This window comes from Protopterus annectens, chromosome 12.part0 (assembly GCF_019279795.1).
Source record: "Protopterus annectens isolate FY-2018-M chromosome 12.part0, PAN1.0, whole genome shotgun sequence".
Lineage (NCBI taxonomy): Eukaryota > Metazoa > Chordata > Ceratodontiformes > Protopteridae > Protopterus > Protopterus annectens.
In genome coordinates, this window is record NC_056746.1 from 649,444,210 (window position 1) to 649,464,275 (window position 20,066).

The window sequence follows — 20,066 nt, forward strand, 5'->3', positions numbered from 1 at the left end:
TAAGCATTGCAAGATGCTTCCTGTAGTCCAGTGTTTCATTTATCTCAGTTTTCGTTTTCTTACTGTGTGATTTTAAGTCATTTACTTAACCTAAAAGTATTTCTGCGTCACCCCTGAAGGGACACTTGTTTCCAGTGAGCTTTCCTGGTTAACAGTTAAATAAAATAAAATTAAGCATTCTCCATAAAGTAAGTAATATATGCATTGAATGTTAAATTTTGCCTGTAAAGTCATTAACTTTTGTGCAGCAGCTTAAAATTCAACTTAGTCCCCAATTAAAAATTCAAGGTTCTGAAAGTATAGTAAATGCCCATGTTAATACTTCCAGTATATACCCTTCTAAAGAGATGGTACATGAAAGGCCTCCGAGTAGAAAGCTCTGATTCAAATACCAGAAGCAGGAAAGGTAGCTAATTCCAAAGAACTGGGACAAGATACACAAAGGAAATCCTCATGAATGTCTCCAGCTGATTTCTTGGAACAGCTAGCAGTCCCTCCTCTAACAACCTGAGCTGCCTTGTAGGGATATAAAGTCTTAGTAGATCCTTAAATTAAACAGGATCCAGATTCTACAATATACAGAAAGTGATGATAAGAAATACTTATTTGTCTTCAGCTGGCAATCAACACAGACCTGGTTCATTGTGACATATTTAAAGAATGCCAGTCAGAAGGCTTGCTGTATGGTTCTGTACTTCCTGCAGATGGGCTAGATCACTGTCAAAAAGCCTAAGGTACACAGAATTGCAGTACTCAGGATGGGAAAGAACCAGAGCATGTATCATTTTCTCATGGTTCGATGATGAACTATATAGCATTTTACCTGAACTGTGTTCTTCAGATGAAAATAAAAAATCCTAATGATGGCTGACATCTGGTCCTTCAGTGACAGCCAGTCATCAAAAGTATTGCCTAGATGTGAAGCAAAAGACACAAACTCCAACTGATTCCCTCCATATGCAATTAATGGAGAGAGTACAGGAACATTAGATCGATGGTGCCATGCACCAGCATCACCACTGTCTTAACTGGGTTGAGCTTCAGATGACTACAGTTCACCCAGTAAGGGAATGAATCCAAGCAGTCTTCTGGAACTTTAAAGTCTGGCACAGTCTCTGGAGAGAAGATGTAACTGAATGCCACCAATATATGACTGATAGAAAATACATGGATATGCAATAATCTGCACAACTGGCAACATACACAAAGTGAACAACAGGTGATCCCCTGACTCAAACAAATCACCATGCTCCGTGAGTGGATCCTGGCAAAAATGCTGATCTTACCTTGGGAATCATAATTGCAAAACCTTTTTTGCAGCTTCCTCAGAATTATCACTGGTAAAAACTGTGCAGGTAGTCAGCCAGACTAGGCTGCACAGTCTGGCCACCCAAAAGAGTGCAGATAAAGAATCTGATACTGCTTGTTTCTTTTTGGACAGAAAACTGTCTTTTTTTAATTCAAGAGATCTGTATTTAGTGCATATTGTTCGCCCACAACAAGTTTATCCTCGAGAGGGCACATCCTCCCCCATCTTCTTTCCAGCCTATACCTTAGCTTAAAAAATGACCTTAGGTCATGGTTAAACAATGGTTTATGTTGATTCGATGAATTAGGATGTACGTTAACTAGGGTGTTCAGATCTAGCAGACTCTCAATGGCATTGTTATAAACCACTGTCAGTGCAATGCTTTTGTTGTGGACTAACAGACTCTGGCAAACTGGTCAGGGATTGGTCTAAATTTTCAGCCTTAAGCTCCCTACATCTGAACAGTTCTGTAATGGAAAACTGAAGCAGGGAAAAGACAAGTTTGAAGTGGACAGGTAATATTCAGACCTGTAAATATGCTCCACTGCGTAATTCCTGGTTTCCAAGTCAAGCTGGATGATGTAGTTCTGTGAATGCCTAAACTTGTGAGATGTAGAAAATATGGTGGCTCCTTGGGGAGTTTGTTAGCCTCATCATCAACCCAAGCCTTAAATCCCCGAAGATTAACCAACTAGTTCACTAATGAGATCTGGTAACTTTTGCACAAATGCTTCAAGATAACTTGGAGATTAGATTGTTTTTTCTTGTTTTTCTTTCGGCTTTTCCCGGTTAGGGGTCGCCACAGTGGAACTCCGGTCTGCTAATGATTGGCAGTAGATTTTTATGGTGCCAAGGTGCCAGCCCAACCTTCAACAAAGGCACGCCCATTCACGCATGTCTTTTGAACGCCACTTGGAGATTAGTACAAGGAGGAAATATCTGCAATTCAGTCCTGCTTATAGGACTTTAGATCCTACAGCCTTGGTACCAGTAATGATCTGTAATTGATTAGTCACTTGTGAGAGAAGTAACCAGTTGCATTGGGTTGAGAGCAGAGACAGCATCTTTGTGGGAAACAGGGCCAGGCTTTACAAACTTTGAGATTTGTCCATAATAATAGTTGTAGCTGATGTGTAGTAAGGGTGGTGTTGATTTTAGGATGGGAACAGTATGTGGTTATTGGTTTTGGGTGGTATGTATATATAAGGAGCGAACTAAAGGGAATGAGTTTGCTTTCCTGGAATGGCTGAAAGGGGGTATTTTGATCTGTCCTGCCATCCATTTGACAAGTTACTTTTAACTGTCCTTCAAGTAACTGGATCTTTAAGTTTTATGGAGATTCTGAGACATCATGGAACAAAAAGTAGCAGTTCAGCCACATCTGCTGAACAAATAATTAATTCAGAATGGCTGGCCACTCGACGGTGTGAACTTTGGCTCTAGATGATTATCATTGTTGATGTGACACCTTGACTCATTATGCAAAATGGATTAGTGAGCATTAAGAAAGAGAGAAGCTTTGGTCTTTTTTTGTGTGTGGGTGTGGTGAGGATTGTTTAGAATCAAGTTTCCGTTTAGTAACAGTGTAGGTAGAATTCTGTCTATTCCCAGACTTTTTATATACATGCTGTCTTTTATCTTTTGTGCTTTAGTTCTAGTTTAAAAAAAATGATCCTTTGTGTTTTGTACTATAGTTCTAGTTTAAAACAATTGCAAAACATTACTTTTTATCCTTTTTGTTACAGGATGGAGACATTCTAGCCTCAGGTTTTCCTGTTGATACACAGGTGGCTTATATCTTAAGTCTTGGGGTTGTAAAAGATTTCCGGAATCGTGGAATAGGTAAGAAAATGTGTACCTTAAGAACATTTTATTTTCCATTAGGAATGGGAATGCATATGTTCAGCATAAGTCCATTGATGATGAGAAAGGAATAGAAATGCCATTGCTGTTCCACTCTGAAAACAATAGGTCACTGAGGTGATGTAAAGCAGTCTGATATATCATTAGTTTATGCTTCTCCATTAATGCTAACTCATTTAAATTAGCAGTCCACTGGTTCAGGACTGCTCCCTGTGAGAAGTGTAATTGGCTGGTTATCTCATCAGTTGCTTTTGTTATAAGGAGTGAGTGCTGGCCCAAAATAAAGTTAAGGAAAAATAAGCCAGTTGTAGCTGGCTTCTGGCGTGCTATCTCAATTTTTGGCTCTCTACGTTGTCTTTTACTTTAAGAAAAAATATTTTAATGTGCATCTGTCTGGCACTAAATGAATTCCACTTGACTTTTATGACTATGGTAATACTTTTTGGAAGGCTGAAAATACTTTTGTCTTTATTCCATGATACGGTGTTAAAAGAGCTCAGTTATCTTTGAGTGTACAGAAGTGTTATCAGATTAAAGCAAATCTAATTATTTGTTTATAAAAACTGGTTTTGTTGTATGTAAATCTTATAGCATGCAAAATGTTTAACATATATAGAATATAAAAACAACCTGAACTGCAAACTAGGATTGATAAAGACTGAAACTAAAGCTGTTTCTCAGATGAGCAGTTTTGCAATGCTTTCTGTTTAAAAATGCATTTTCCTCCTTTGACATTATCTTGTTGGACGTAGTCCCCCCAAGGAAAAGCATAACATAATTCATTTTTCTAACACTTTTATTAAGTTATTTCTTACAACAACAACATTAAATTACCTCTTAAGACATAGGCATACATACATGAATAAAAAAGAAAGCAAACCATGTGTTCATACATTATACATTGTTCTTCCTTCAGCTTTTCCTGGTTAGGGGTCACCACAGCGGAACTCTGGTCCGCTAATGATTGGCAGTAAATTTTTTTATGGGTGCCTAGGTGACAGCTCGACACCCAACCTTTAGCGAAGGCACGCCCATTCTACGCATGTCTTTCGAACACCACTCTACTGCGGGGAGGACATGCAAACTCCATACAGAAGGTGCTCCAGCCGAGAATCGAACAGGAGAACCTCTTGCTGTGAGGCAACAATGCTACCGCTGCACTACTGCAGCTCACTATACATTGCATTTTTTTTTCTTTATAACAACTGTCATTCACTCCAACTGTACATAAATTGCTCAATTCCTGCCTTCTCTTACACTTCACTCCATCTCCTGAACATTATTCTGCATGTATTATTCCCACAAATTTCATTTATTTTTATGTAATTTTAAACCTTCCATTTTACCTCTTTAACAATAATCAGTACTTCATTTACATTTGTTTTAAATTTTGTTTTCCATTTTCTAGTAATTTTTGGCAGCCTGTAGCATTAAACATAATAAGACCTTACTATGTCTAGGCAATTCAGATCCTGTGTCCAGCTCAAGAAAATCATTTCCTTTGGTACAACCATTTGCTCCACCAATATTTCTGACAGAGTGCTCTAGTTCTAAAATCTGCCAACTCGTTATACTCCCAAAAACATGTTCCCAGTTACCTCTGTCTTTCCCATTGCAGCATTTGCTGTCTACCTGAGTAAAATTTCTGAAGTCTGCTTGAGGTATATTAAAATACCGATGCAAACACTAACAAAAATCCCAAACCTGACAGATTTTGTTCATTTGTAAATTGCTTTTCCAGTCTCCATTCCAGTGTTTTCTAACTTCCTGTGATTGATTATTATATTTATTATACTGCAATATTTTATATACCCTACTGATTAACCCTTTTTGACAACAGCTTCTGTTCGTGACTTGAATAAATATTCTACCAGGCCTTGTCTTTCACTTACAACTCCCCTATCCCTTTCTGTTTACCAATACTCTGGTATCAGTCACTGATAGGGAGGGCAATCTCAAACCTGGATTCCAGACTTTTGCTTGGCCTCCTCTCACTCTGTTTATTACCTTTCTCTCTCTAGTTATTTACAGCCAATATCTTGGTTCCTTTGCCAGATTTTTCCAGTACCTTCCAGCCCCCTCTTGCCTATTTTCTGAATCTGTACTTGTAATCATCTCTGTTAGCAAAATCACATTTTCCATTCCAGTGTTGACATTTTTCTTAGAATACTTTCTGCAACTTTATGAATACAATATAATATATGGTTGCTGTTATTCTCCTTAAAAGATCTACATCCAAAATACTACTGTCTCCCCTCCTTCATCATCATCCCTTTCAACACAGATTTATAAACTTCTGCTTGTGTTATATGTATGAGCCTTAATTGCATAGCTCTAAAATATCCATATGAATCAGGTAATTCTGAACCACCTTGTACCATCGGGTCAATCAACATATCCTACATAACTCTTGCCCTCTTCCCCCCCCAATAAATTCCTTCAACTCTTTATTATTGTTCACATCTTCTCCTCGGATTGATAAAAATGTGCTTGACTTGTGTATAAAACTAGAGAGGCCAAAATCGTTTTCACTATTTGTATCGCTATCCATATGGAAAAGCTTCCATTTTCTCAGTTTTTGTATTATCTTTTTTAGTCTCTTCCTAATATCCTTAGCTGCCATAACAGAATCGTTTTTAATCCACACACCTAAGTACATAATCTTATTGTGTTCCCATAAATATGGGTATTACTAAACCAATTAATGTGTAGGTACATAATTTACTACTGCATCCTTTGTTTTATCTTCATTAATTTTATATCCTTAAAGACTTGAAACTGTCTCAAAATGTACCAACAACATTAAAATGTCCTTTTCTGGATTTGTCAAGTACAAAATAATATCATCTGCAAATAAAGCCATTTTCTCTTGATTACCATACCAATTATATCCTTTCTTTTCTGAGTCCCTTATTTTTTGCCAGTGGCTCTAAATATAAAGTAACAAAGAAGAAAGAGGACACCCCTGCCGGGTTCCTCTGTTCAAAAACAGCTTATCAGAGAAGAACCCTCCCACCTTAATTCTTGCCTACAATCCTTCATATATCCTCCTAATTACCTATGTTATTGTGTCAGGGAATGCAAATACTTCCATGCACTACTCATAAAATACCAGCTGCTTACTCTATTGAATGCTTTTTCTGCATCAAGACCCACCAAAACCAGTAGTATGTCCTTAACTTCTGCTTCCCTCTGGAGCATCATTGTTCTATTAATGCTCTCAAATGTTTGCTTCCTCCATAAAACCACATTGATCTGTGTCTGTCAGTTTTGGCAACACCTTTGCTATTGTCTTAGCTGGTATAGACATAAACACTTTATAATCATGGTTTAAAATTGAAATGGGTCCATATGAAACTGGGTTTGCTGGCTCTTTGCCCTGTTTTGGCAATGTGGCCCCAACAGCTTTCTTCCAAGATGCTGGTAATTCCTCTGCTTTTAAAACACTGTTGAACAAAACCTTCTATATCTTTAGTACTTTCTTCCCTCCTAATTTCCAGACGTCCCACAAGAATACCATCTATTCCTGGAGACCTTCGTGTAGATTGATTGTACATCATAGTTTTTTCTCCTCTCCTCCTATATTAACTATCCATATGGAAAAGCTTCCATTTTCTCAGTTTTTGTATTATCTTTTTTTTAGTCTCTTCCTAATATCCTTAGCTGCCATAACAGAATTGTTTTTAATCCATACACCTAAGTACATAATCTTATCGTGTTCCCATAAATATGGGTATTACTGAACCAATTCATGTGTAGGTACATAATTTACTACTGCATCCTTTGTTTTATCTTCATTAATTTTATATCCTTAAAGACTTGAAACTGTCTCAAAATGTACCAACAACACTAACATGTCCTTTTCTGGATTTGTCAAGTACAAAATAATATCATCTGCTCATCTTTCTCTAACTGGCATAATTAAGTCTTCCATAAATATTTCCACCTGTGCTTTTTCTTGGTGTCCACATTCCTCTGCAGAGTTAATCTAAATTTGATTAGAAACAGGGAGGATTGTAGTGCACTCTTTAGTAGAGAGAAAACAGCTGTCAGTTGAGTTACACTCTTCAGGATTGTGCACAGTGGACTGCATTTGTCAGACAGAGCTCAAGTTGAATTCCATTTCCTTGTACTTCTGTAACTGCTGTTTGGATTTATGTGTCCGAGATAGAAATTCAGTGTACTTTTTTATTTAATTGTAGTGATTGTCCATATCTCCTGTATGCAGTCTGTTTTAACGCATTAATTTTCTATTTTCTTTGCAAGAGTTTAAAGCTGCTTGCATATTTGCTTTTGTAAAAAGCAGTGCTTAATTTTATTTCAAGTGCTGCTGCTTCTTATTTGATTCTGAATGATTTTATCTGATATACATTAGAAGAGATGCATTAATTGTTGGCTCATGCATTTTGAAGAGTCAGTGCTGAAACTGTTGGTATTGCATATGTAATAGGTATAGGCTTATTTTTAAGGGTAAACCATAAGTGTGTTCTTTGTGTTTTAGAGTGGTCTAACTAATGGCAGCATTGCCTCAAAGACTGAAAAGAGGATGCTGGTACTGGAGAACTATCATTAACCAACTCCTGCAAAAAATAATGTGTGTATATGTGTGTGTGAGTGCATGTGTGTTTGTACATGCATAAAGTAACTGGCAAATGTTCAGTTATTGCTTACAGTATTACAATGTAAGGTACTGGACTCATGCTGATGTCAGTGAAACTGTGGGGAGCCAAGAATTGTAACACTGAGCTGCAGCTTGACAGGGTAAGCTTGTTCGGGTTTGTTAGTTGTTGGCTGTTATCGAAGACAGAGCTGCACTTTTACCATATGCAGCTGAGGCCTGTTCTCCCGTGAATATCATCTGGTACCAGCTGTGTGGATTTAAAGACCTATACTTCACAGCGAATGTGACGCCCCTGCACTGGCCCAGTAATCGAGGAGCCTCGGTCCTCACCACTGACAGAAGTGGGGAACGTACACACTGGGAGGATGACAAGTACACACACAGTGAAGTGTAGTTTCCCTTAAGAACACACAGAGATCACAATCAGTCTAGGGCTGGTCTCTCTCTCTTTCTCTTGATCCCCAGTAAGACTCCTCACTGAGACAGCTATAGAGTTGAGATCTCAGCTGAGTGGCCAAGCTAAGACCTCCTTCACCCTCTCTGTCCAACCAGTGCTTTGTGTCCCTGCCCAAGTAGCTGACATGCACACACTTTAAGATATGATTTGTATACAGACACGCACACACCCACCTGGGGAAGGTTGGCACAGGTTTACTAGCTGTGCCGTCTTCTGCCCTGACTATAAGGTAGTTCCGAATGCCACCAGCCAACTCTTATCAGCTACAAGAAGGCCCTTAACAAAGGGTGTCCAATCTTACTGTGTAATGTTACTATTAATCCAAATGGTAGTCTGACCAAGAGCAAGGCTGTTTAGGCGTGGCCTGTACAGTGTCACCAAATAGATATGTAAGTACTCTAAGAGCTTAAATATGTCTCATAGATATCAGCCACAAAGATGGGTTTAAATATATTTAATAATAAATAAATAGTAAAAGAACAGACAGTACTCTGTAAGTAATCATCAGAGTTCAAAATCACAGGAAATATTTAAAACAACATTACAGGACAGTCTCAAATAAATAAAGAAAATATCTAAGCTATACTTTACTATATTCTTATCTGAATCTAAAATAGTTACTATGCTCTAAAAACTTACTTACAGTAAAGCAAGTACAGAAGGTGGTGATGATGGATGTTCTTGCTAGGTCAAAGACAAAATACAAAATTCACAGTCTCTCTCTGAGAGAGTTCTTAAATTAATATCAAATATTACTGCTGGGTTAGCTGGGATGACATCACTTTTTTGTCACCTGACTTTAGTTCCCAAGCTAAACCCCCAGTGTAGCATTTGACATTTTCTTGTGAAAAATACACATCTCTCAGACGTTTGCAGATCCTGGAAGTCATAAAAAATAAAGCACTCCTACATCTCAAACCTAGTAATTACTTCTCTTTCAAGACAATACAAAAAATGTCTAGCTCTATACATTGTGTCTGCTACTGCACTGAAATTGAGAGATAACATTTATAGCATGATTGTAAAACAGTTTAATTTCAAGTATTTTCTTGAAGTTTTGCAAGTTAATTCTGTATGTTCTAGTTTTTACTTTTAAAACATATACATTTGCACAGGTATATAGTTTATATACATTTCTGTTTTTTTCCAGTAGGGTACACTGTGGATACATCCTTGAAGCTGTAGTTCTAATACGTTTGTAAGACAAACATATGAATCATGTTGATTTGCAAATGACATGATTATTTACAAAATTCCAGATAGCTGGGCTGGCAGTATTTCCCTGTCTCACAGCGAAGACAGACTTTCTTTTTGTAGTATGTCTTAAGGGAACAGTGTTGTTCCTTTCCCTCCTTTGTATTCCTGTCTCAAAGTAGAGTATATTAATGAAAGATAATATTAGATTTAATTGGTGAATTCAGCCTTCATTAATCTTTATAATGCAGGAGCTCCTTGCCCCATGCTTATTGAGCTTGGCAGGCAAAATTTTCCCACGCTACTGTTTCACATCGTCTTATGCATACTCTGTGCCTGTTTTCTCCATTTCCAGTTTCTGACCAAGTTAAAGGCATCCAACACAGAATCACTAAACTTCCTCAGAAGAGAGTCGGATGGAGGAGTGGGATGGTTAGTGAAGATTAAATTCTCCAAGCAAATGACCCCATTGGTCCACTTCAGTGACATGGCTGTTGCCATTAGACAATAGTCATCTGACTTCTCATAGACTTTCCCAGGCTCAAATTCCTCCCACTAGTCCCATAATGCACTACACCTCCCTGCCTCTCTAGATTTGGTTTGCTGCAAGTACTGCTCACATCAAGATGCTATCACAGTCTTCTAGTTTGTAGGTTCATAGATTCATAGAAGAGTATTAGGGTCCCTATCAGCATCACGAATGCTGACAATATCGAATTTGATATTGTTGCATCGAGAATGCCGAAAGGGCAGAACGTCGAATGGGTAAACGGAAATCTCCGTAAGGGGAGATTTCAGTTTACCTCAATGTATTGCGGTCGTGGAGTTGGTATATTTAAATAGCGTGGGTGTGTCGGGTGCAGGGGGGCTTGCCCCCCTGCCCCACACCCTTTAGTTTTTTTTTTTTTTTGTTTTGTTTTTTTATTGCCATTCGAAAATGTAATAGGTCGATCATTTCAGTTTGACATTTAGTGATTCGACCTATTACATTTTCGAAATGCTGATATAGACCCAATTATTAGGCTAATGGCTTAAGAGCCCTTACAAGTCTAGCCAATATAACCCAATTTTACCCAATGTATGGCCCCTAGGGGTAAGGGTATGGCATGGATTTGTGCCTATGCATTGAGTATCTTACAGACTGCCCCTGTCTATAAGGGACATAGGCACTCCCCCAGGCGTGAATTTACGATTCTCCATCCATTGATCCAAATTACATTTGAAGAGGACCAGGGAAGAGCTCTGCCTAATGTGAATAGGAAGCCTGTTCCAAAAAAGGGGAAATGTCTGAGGCACATATTTGTCTCTCCAGCACGATTTGTTTGAGTCGCTGACTAAGCTTAGATTCTTAGATCGGGTGACCTTCATGCTGTTTGACTTATGGATGTGTAACAGCTACATGAGGGCTGGATTTGTGAGTGCCTTGTAAGTCAGACATTGGTCACCCCCTTAATAGTTTGTAAGAGACAGAGTAAAGGGATAGGGATTTTAGTCTATCCACATAGGACATGTTGTTTACACCCTGTTTTTTCTTTGTGAGGAGTCTCTGAGGTCGCTCAAGCTGCTGTAAATGTCTAGTCAAGTACATGCCAAATGTCGCATTGTACTCGATTATTGGTGTAAAGCGGGCTGTGTACAGCTTGCCTATAATTTCCTTGGATCTGAATGCCATACTGTTACTTATAAGTTGTGCCAAATAAGACTTCCTCACCACTGTGGCCACATGGTAGTCAAAGTTCAGGCTACTATATGTATGTGTACCTAGATCTCTCACCTCTGAGTCTAGACTCTTAGGGGTGTGCCATTGATGTTGTAATTTGCAGGGTATCTGACTTGTCAGATGTAGACCATCCTGAAGGATATCTACATCACTGGGAGATTCAGTGATTGGTCTCAGCTTGCAGTCATCAGCAAACTTTACCATTCAGAGACCTTCCATATTAGCTTTGACTTCAGAGAAGTATATTCCAAACAGGAGTGGTCCCAGCACTGACCCCTATGCCACACCACTAGTAACTTGCCTTTTGATGGATCTGAGTTCACCCACTTTGTCCACATGTCTCCTATCCATGAGTTAATTGGCTACCCATCTGGTGAATCTTTAGAATGCAGGAGCCTCATGCCCTATGCATGTTTAGCTTGTTAGATAAAACTCTAATAAGCTAATCCCGCACAGCATCTTAGTCATACTCTCTGCCTGTTTCCTCCATTTCCTGTACTTAGTTTTCAATGTAGTGTGTGTTTTGGGTGAACCTCTTCAAAGGTATTTAAATTAATGTCAGCTCTTTCCTTTTTTGGTAGTTTTCCAGCAGTTGCAGTTGATTCAGACAACAATCAAATATATTTTTGCCTAGGCTATATTATCTAGTTATTTCTGTTCCAAGGAGTGTGTTTAATGTCATCTCTGTCAGCTGCAACTTGTGAATATTTTATCTATCAACAATGTTCTTTTTCAGCTTGTTGTAGCTGTCCAGGGGTTTACTTCACATGGCTGAAATCTCATTTGACTGAATTTCATTTGACCGAGACCATAATACCGAATTTTCAAAATACTGAAAACTCATTTGACTAAATCTCATTATACTGAATTGTAAGCTGTAGACATGATGTGGGTTTCCCTTCTCCTGTGACTTGCTTGTGATAAAAAGAATTACTGTAACTTATAGTGCTAATTGTCAGAATACTGATAGTCATGTGGAAAGTAGTGTTGTAGTGTTTCTAAATGTGGGTATGTCTATTTACATTTTTTATGGGAAGTATCTAAAGTAATATGGCAGATGTTTTGTGCATTCCCAGCAGTAGTGGCAGCGTGTAGACTACTGTAAGGTAAGTAAAAGGTATATGCCCTTTTCCCCACTGTAGTGAGATCCTGGGTTTAGTAGATATAGTTAGGGGAGTTTGCGGGGCATAGCCCCCCACCTAGTTTGGTTTTATATCATCCGGTTTCTGTTAAGAGGGTACGTAAGTAGTTTTTAAGTTCTGGAAAGAGTTGATCGTTGGTGTTGTAAGTGTGTATGTCTATGGTTTACAATTTAATATTTTGAAATTCAGCATTGTAAGCTTTCAGCATTGAGTTTCAGTCAAGTGAGTTTTCAGTATTTTGAAAATTAGGTATTTTGGTCTTGATTAAATGAGGGTCAGTCAAATGAGATTTCAGTCATGTGAAGTAGACCCCTGTCCAGATATTTGCACTCTGTATGTATAGGTTTACACTGTATGTACTGAAGCTGAATTTTACTTCGTGTAAGAATTGGTAGGACTGTAGAATACTGGAATGAACTGTAAATAACTGGAAAAAACTGGAATGAGACTGGAATGAATGTGTTTATCTTTTAATTACCAAGAACTGCGTTGAACAGGTGCCATTCTCTCCTTTATGTGCCAAATCTTCTTGTACCTTTCAGAGTAAAAGTCTGCATTCACTCCAGTTCGGTTAAGAATGTTTTATTATGTACAGTGAATGCAGATGTTAACGGTATTTGAATCAAATCTTACTGTCTCCAATAAGAGTGCTGATAAACTGAAATAGACTGCATTATAATGTCCGTAGCTTTTGCACTCATTATACTGTTATTAAATTTTGTACTGACAATATTACATCTTCCTGTCTCCAATAACACTGCTCATAAACTGAAGTAGACTGAATTATGATGTCCGTAGCTTCTGCACTCATTCTACTCGGCATTATTTTTTTTCTTCTGAATAATATAATTAATATTCTGGAATGCTGGATATTTGACCTGACTTCTGTACTCACTGTTAAATGTGTGTACTAAACTTTTGTGGACTGGACTGCAACGACTTTCTGCTTATCAGTCCAAGTGAACTAACTGACTCACTGTGTCTGACGTCTCTCCTAATAAAACCAGAATCCTGTAAATTTCTACACGCCCCTTTAACCTTGGTTCCTTGGCTTGTTTGTATTTAATGTACTGCACATTTTGTTAGCACATTTTATCAGTATTCTCGACTGAAGGTTACCGAAACAATCCTTTATGTCTGCTTTAATATGGCTGCATTTCTAGGCCTTTAAATAAAACGTAATCTTACAGTTAGTATGTCATTCTTCTGTATTAGGCTTAATCTTCTTCTTCTTCTTCTTCTTTCGGCTGCTCCCATTAGGGGTCGCCACAGCAGATCAACTGTTTCCATTTCTTCCTGTCCTCTGCATCTTGCTCTGTCACATCAACCACCTGCATGTCCTCTCTCACCACATCCATAAACATTATCTTAGGCCTCCCTCTTTTCCTGTTACCTGGCAGCTTCATCCTTAGCATCCTTTTCCCAGTATACTCTGCATCCCTCCTCAGCACATGTCAAAACCAACGTAATCTTGCCTCTTTGGCTTTGTCTCCAAACCTTTCAACCTGGGCTGAGCCTCTAATATACTTATTCCTAATCCTGTCCATCCTTGTCACACCCAGTGCAAATCTTAACATCTTCAACTCTGCCACGTCAAGCTCTGACTCCTGCCTTTTTGTCAATGCCACTGTCTCCAACCCATATAACATAGCTGGTCTCACTACCCTCTTGTAGACCTTCTGTTTCACTCTTACTGGTACTCGTCTGTCACAAATCACTCCTGACACTCTTCTCCACCCACTCCATCCTGCCTGTACTCTCTTCTTCACCTCTCTTCCACACTCACCATTACTCTGAGCTGTTGATCCCAAGTACTTAAACTCATCCACCTTCGCCACCATTCCTCTATCTTCCCTCTCATTCACACACATATATTCTGTCTTAGTCCTGCTGACCTTCATTCCTCTTCTCTCTAGAGCATATCTCCACCTCTCCAGGGTCTCCTCCACCTGTTCCCTACTCTCACTACAGATCACAATGTCATCTGCAAACATCATAGTCCACGGGGACTCCTGCCTGATCTCGTCTGTCAACCTGTCCATCACCATTGCAAATAAGAAAGAGCTCAGAGCTGATCCTTGATGTAATCCCACCTCCACCTTAAAGGCATCCATCACTCCCACCGCAGACCTCACCGCTGTCGCACTACCCTCGTACATATCCTGTACCACTCTTACATTCTTCTCTGACACTCCCAACTTCCTCATACAATACCACAACTCCTCTCTAGGCACCCTGTCATATGCTTTCTCTAAATCCACAAAGACACAATGCAACTCCTTCTGACCTTCTCTGTACTTCTCCATCAACACTTTCAGAGCAAACATCGCATCTGTAGTGCTCTTTCCTGGCATGAAACCATACTGCTGCTCACTAATCATCACCTCCCTACTTAACCTAGCTTTCCACTACTTTTTCCCATAACCTCATGCTGTGACTGATCAGTTTAATCCCTCTGTAGTTACTACAGCTCTGCACATCACCCTTATTCTTAAAAATCGGTATTAGGCTTAATATTAACTTTATTTAACTGTAACCAAATTATATCAATGTAGAATTTTTTCCCTGGGCCTTGGGTGAAAATGGGATATAATCCCACTTGGACTCTCCTAGTAAACAAATGTCAAATAAAGAAATACAGTCAGGTCTTTAGTTTTAGTCCTTCCTCAGTCCCTGTCAATTAGGCTACTGTTTTCTGATGCTTGATCTTTGGTGCTGTTTGTTGCTAGCTTAGCTAGGTCTTCCTGACTGTGTCCTTCCTGTTGCCTGATCTTGCTGTTGTTGTGCTTTCCACTGGCTTGTTTATTTATTATGCCATTTCCAATAAAGATAGGACCTCAAGTTTCAGAAAATGATCGAAGAGTGGGCACAAAATCCCCTTCCCCAGAACATGTACTACTTTTCTGTGGTTTGTCCAGTGATGGAACATTTAAATATCCAATATGAGATATATAAAAAAACTGACATAGAACCTGCTACGAAAAGAGGAATGAAGTGATTTCCAAAGGTCTGCTGACAGGTGAATTGTTTTCAGATTCCAAGACAAAAAGAAGGAAAAAGAAGTCAGAAGAGCAGGGTGAAAGAGATCTCCATATCATCTCCCTTCACTGCAATGGTGCCCCAGGTCATGATATGCCCACCCATGGCTAGAGATTGCCTTCCCTGTTAAGGACTGATATCGGAGTATAGGCACGGAGAAAGCAATAGGGGTATCCTAAGCGAAAGACCAGCACTGGTAGAGTTTTCAGTAGAATCTAGAATAAAAGCTGCTGTTAAAAAAGGAATAATTAGTAGATCATATAAAATATTCCATAGTAACTATAAGAATCAATCAGAGAAGGTTAGAAAGGATTGGGAAGAGAGATTGGATAAGCAATTCACAAACAATGGAGGATATATGTATGTCTCTCAAATATGTAACAAAGTCTAGAAGATTTAGGATCTTTGCTTGGAAGTGTTTACATAGGCTGCAAAGAATGTTTCCTCCAGTAGACAGCAAATGTTGTAGGTGTAATTGTGAAGAAAGAGGTAGCTGGGAACATATTTTCTGTGAGTGTAATGAGTTGGCAGACTTTAAAGATTCCATGCAGATTACTCTGTCAGAGATACCGGGTGAGCAAATTGGTGTAACTAGGGAAATTACTTTTTTTGAACTATGATATAGAACCAGATTTGCCTAGAAATAGTAAGGCCTTGCTGAGTCTAATTATGGTGGCTGCCAAAAAAGCAGTTACTAGAAAATGGAAGTCAAAGTTTAAATCAGGAGTACCAGAAGTAGTGAATATATAGTAATAGAGATAAATCAACTGGAATTAGGATCTTTAGAAAAGGGTAGGAGCAAATTACATATAACAAAAGGGAGTTGTGGGGAACAGTACATGTAGAGAGAGGAATGAGGTTTCAAAGAAGGCAGGATTTGAATGAGCTATGTAAGGTCTGACTGACTGACTGGATAGATTATAAGTTATGTATAATGTTTGCAACTAAATTATGTCAATATGGTTTGTGATGTATAATATTTGCAACTAAACTTATGTTAGTATATGGTTTGTATTCATGTATATAATTGTGTGATTGTCTGTGTCATGTATGATAGTTTAATAAAGATGTTTTTTGTTAAAAATAAATAAATAAATAAAAACAAAGGTACGCCTAGCCTCATTTAGACTATTGCCCTGGTTGGGTCCAGAGTAACTTTTGATGTTGGGGGTTTCTTAATTAGAATACTCTTGGTACAGGAATAACACTCAAGAAAAAGACTTGAGTAGTTTTTCCTTGGAAAAGAAGTTGTTTAGATAATTGAGGTTCCAGCCTTCTTCCTTTTGTCTTTTTGCTTTTCCATGCATCTCTGCAGTCTTCCTGTTGCTGTCAGTCTGGACTGGGAGAAAATGGTGGAAGATGTTCTTAAAGCTTAGGTTGAGATGGGTATCCTCTCTTCCTTCTCACTTTCCATGGTGGCAAGAGAAGGTCCAGGTTCCTCCATCATTTCTATAGCTCCATCTCTGCTACCTGTTTCAGCACCAGTTGTTTATCAGCTGATGGGATGTTCATCATTCTCACTGCTGCAGTGACCTTTGGGTTGTATCCTGCTAAGGATACAACTGGCCACTTTCTAAAACTTTCATTAGCTCCCACACTGTCAGTCTGGCTGGTTATAGGCAGAGCCCTTTTTGGAGGCAGCTATGTAGACAGCCAGACTGTCTATAAATTTTCAATACTTTCTTGCCGGTTAGTGCGTATGCAGCTCTGAGGCTTCTTAGGAGCAGCATTCGGCCAGTGGCTTCTTGTCAGACAGTTAAGACCTCCAGGGGGAGCTCTTCAACCTATATTTTTATGATTAGGACTATTTTATATGTATTAACCTATTTTGTGTCAGAATTGCTGTATGTGGGGGCGGAGCCTAGGTGACCAACTGAGAGCAATTTAATGTTGTGGTCTCCATAAACTAGTATAATAATATAGGAAAAAATTTATTATTTTCAAGTTTAAAACGTCAGAAATCTATAGATAAACTATTAAACTACATAAATATCAATTTTGGTGGAAATATACAAAAAATTTCCTGTCAAGTAACTTGGAGATATATTGAGTCACTGAATATGAACAACTCAAGGAATTCTCATCCAGATGCTGCTTTGAAAAAAAAAAAACTGCAGTTGATGACATCTACCTTACAGGAACTATCTTTGAAGACTGGATGGCTGAAAAATGACTTGGAAAACCTCAAATTAAATTCTCAAAAACAGACTGATATTTTTAAGGAACTATTACAGCAACACCATACAAAAATAAAGACTTCTCTAAATGACATTGAAGGGAGACTCAAAGAGAAAGAATTCCAAAAAAAAATTCTGCTTAAACAGAATACTTGGCTGCTTAACAAAATAGATGACCTAGAAAACGGGGAAAGGAGAAACAACATAGGGATCTTTGGTCTGCCTGAAAACACTGAAGGAGAAGACATTATTTCATTCTTAACAACCTGAATTTTTAGACTTGAAAGAGAGACTTTCATTTGGAATTGAAAGGGCACATAGAGCACTGAGGAAACCTGTTTCTAACTCAACAAATACTCCACCTAGATCCATAGTTATAAAATTTCTTTCATTTCTGGACAAGGAACTAATATTAAAATCTGCTTGGAGAAAATCACCCTTAAAGTACAATCAGAGCCTGATAAGGTTTGACAATGATTATTCTTCCAGAATACTAGAACAAAGGAAAAAAGTCTGGCCAGTAATAAAACTGTTGAAACAAAACATTAAAGCACAGCTGGCCTTTCAAGCCAAGATAAAAATACTTTTTGCTAATGAGATGAGAACCTTTAATGACTTAGAAGAATCTACTATATTCATCAAAAACAACAACATAGTGTCTATCCCAGATGAAATGGAATGGATGGCCCTTACTCTTAAAAGAATAAAAGAAAGAAATCCTTGGACTGATCTTAGAAAGAACAAACAAAAAACTGATTCCAAGATAGCTGTCCCATAAAAATAACACAACTACATCTCTCAAAATAACACAACTACATCTCTCAAAGTATCAACTGATATGGCACATCACTTGTCATCTGTTTTTATTTAAAAAAGAGGGATTTTTAAACAACTGAGAAACAGTAATGATTTATTCAGAATGTTCAGAGAGTCCAGTAATTCTTCACAAACAAAGGTAGGTCAAGATGGTTTACTAATTACATTATATAAACCAAACAAAGCAACATATAATACAAACATAGAAGTTTCTATTCCCCTACTTGAACTGAGTGAATGCTTATCTTGTTCATTTTTCATTGATTTTACTTATAATAATTTAAGTAATTAATTAACTAATTCAACAAGGTACCATTCATCAGAGTTCAGACTCAAATGTAACAAATTAACATCATATATAATAGCAGTAACAGTAGAGTGTTTTGAAAAAAAAATGCTGTCATGGAGATTAATGCCTTCTTCAGTTAAAGTATGATTTAGAAATGTAATGTATATCCTGGTTAAATAGTAGCAAGCTCTTAGTACAAATGTCATCATTATTCTGTCTAAATATGCTTAATATAAATTATGGCAGGTTTCACAGCTATGAGTGCTGTTTGATCAATCCTGATGTGATGTGTGTGGATGCAGCTGTGTCTGGCAGCTAGTACAAATGTCATTATTATTCTGTCTAAACATAGTTAATATCAATTAGGGCAGATGTCATAGCTTCGAGTGCTGTTTGATCAATCCTGACATGGTGTATATGGATGCAGCTGTGTCTGGCAGCTAGTACAAATATGATTATTATTCTAACTAAACATAGTTAATATCAATTATGGCAGATATCATAGCTTTGAGTGCTGTTTGATTAAGCCTGACAATGGTATATGTGGATGCAGCTGTGTCTGGCAGCTGTTATATGTTGCCATTTTCGTCTCTGGGAAGCTGTGGGCTGCGGCTTGTGATCGAGGTTTACTGATGCTTGTGTATTAGGAAGAGACATTTGGTGTTTTAGCCTGGATCCAGGGGAAGGGGGTGGATAGAACTGTGATTTGGGATATTTTGGCAGAGATTGGTTTGTTTGTACGTCTGCTGAGTGAGAGGTGGGAGGGCTGGAGGAGTGTGTTGTCAAATGTTGTGGCGGCTTGTTGGGAGGTTTGTTTTTTTTTTTGTTTGATCTGTTTGCTCTCTGTTCTTTTCCTGGCTGCTGCCTCGCTGAAAGGGAGGGAATTTAGGCTTGAAGTTGCAGTGAAGTGAAGCTTTGCTTCAGGTGCATTGTGAGCCTCTGGTATGCAGTACACAGACACACTAACAGAAACAGATGCTCCCAGGTTGCTATGGCAACAGAGACAGAGTGATGATAGTACTTAATGGCTCTGAGGAGCCTCAGAGATTATTCTTGGCAATGATGTTTTTGGTTTATACATACATATCCCTCCATCTCTAAGAATTTCTGAGAACTCTGAACACTTCAAATCCCAGCTGCATTCTTACCTCAACCAAAAATGGAAATGCAGTTGCACTCCACCTACCTAACCTGCTTAATACATAAATACTTTATAACACACAAAGTTTGTTCTTCCTTACACACTATTTATTAACCTTATGTGCTGCCTTCATGCTAATGCTACCTCTATACCACTCTCAGAGGATTTAAACCTCTGTATTAATTTAACTCATGCTAATATTCATGCATAAAGAACTCATCCATGCTAATGTTACTTCTATATCATTCTCAGATGATTTAAACCTCTGTATTAATTTAACCTTGTACTACTGTTCTCA

At 38.3% G+C, this 20,066-nt stretch overlaps 1 protein-coding gene across 1 annotated transcript in view; it reads left to right on the forward strand.

The window, feature by feature from the left end:
- Positions 1–20,066, forward strand: part of NAA60 (N-alpha-acetyltransferase 60, NatF catalytic subunit) — a 961,262-nt gene that overhangs the window by 309,306 nt on the left and 631,890 nt on the right. The window contains exon 3 of the mRNA XM_044089782.1: positions 3,055–3,151. Within this exon, the coding sequence (XP_043945717.1) occupies positions 3,055–3,151 (97 nt within the window). The remainder of the gene's footprint in view (positions 1–3,054; positions 3,152–20,066) is intronic.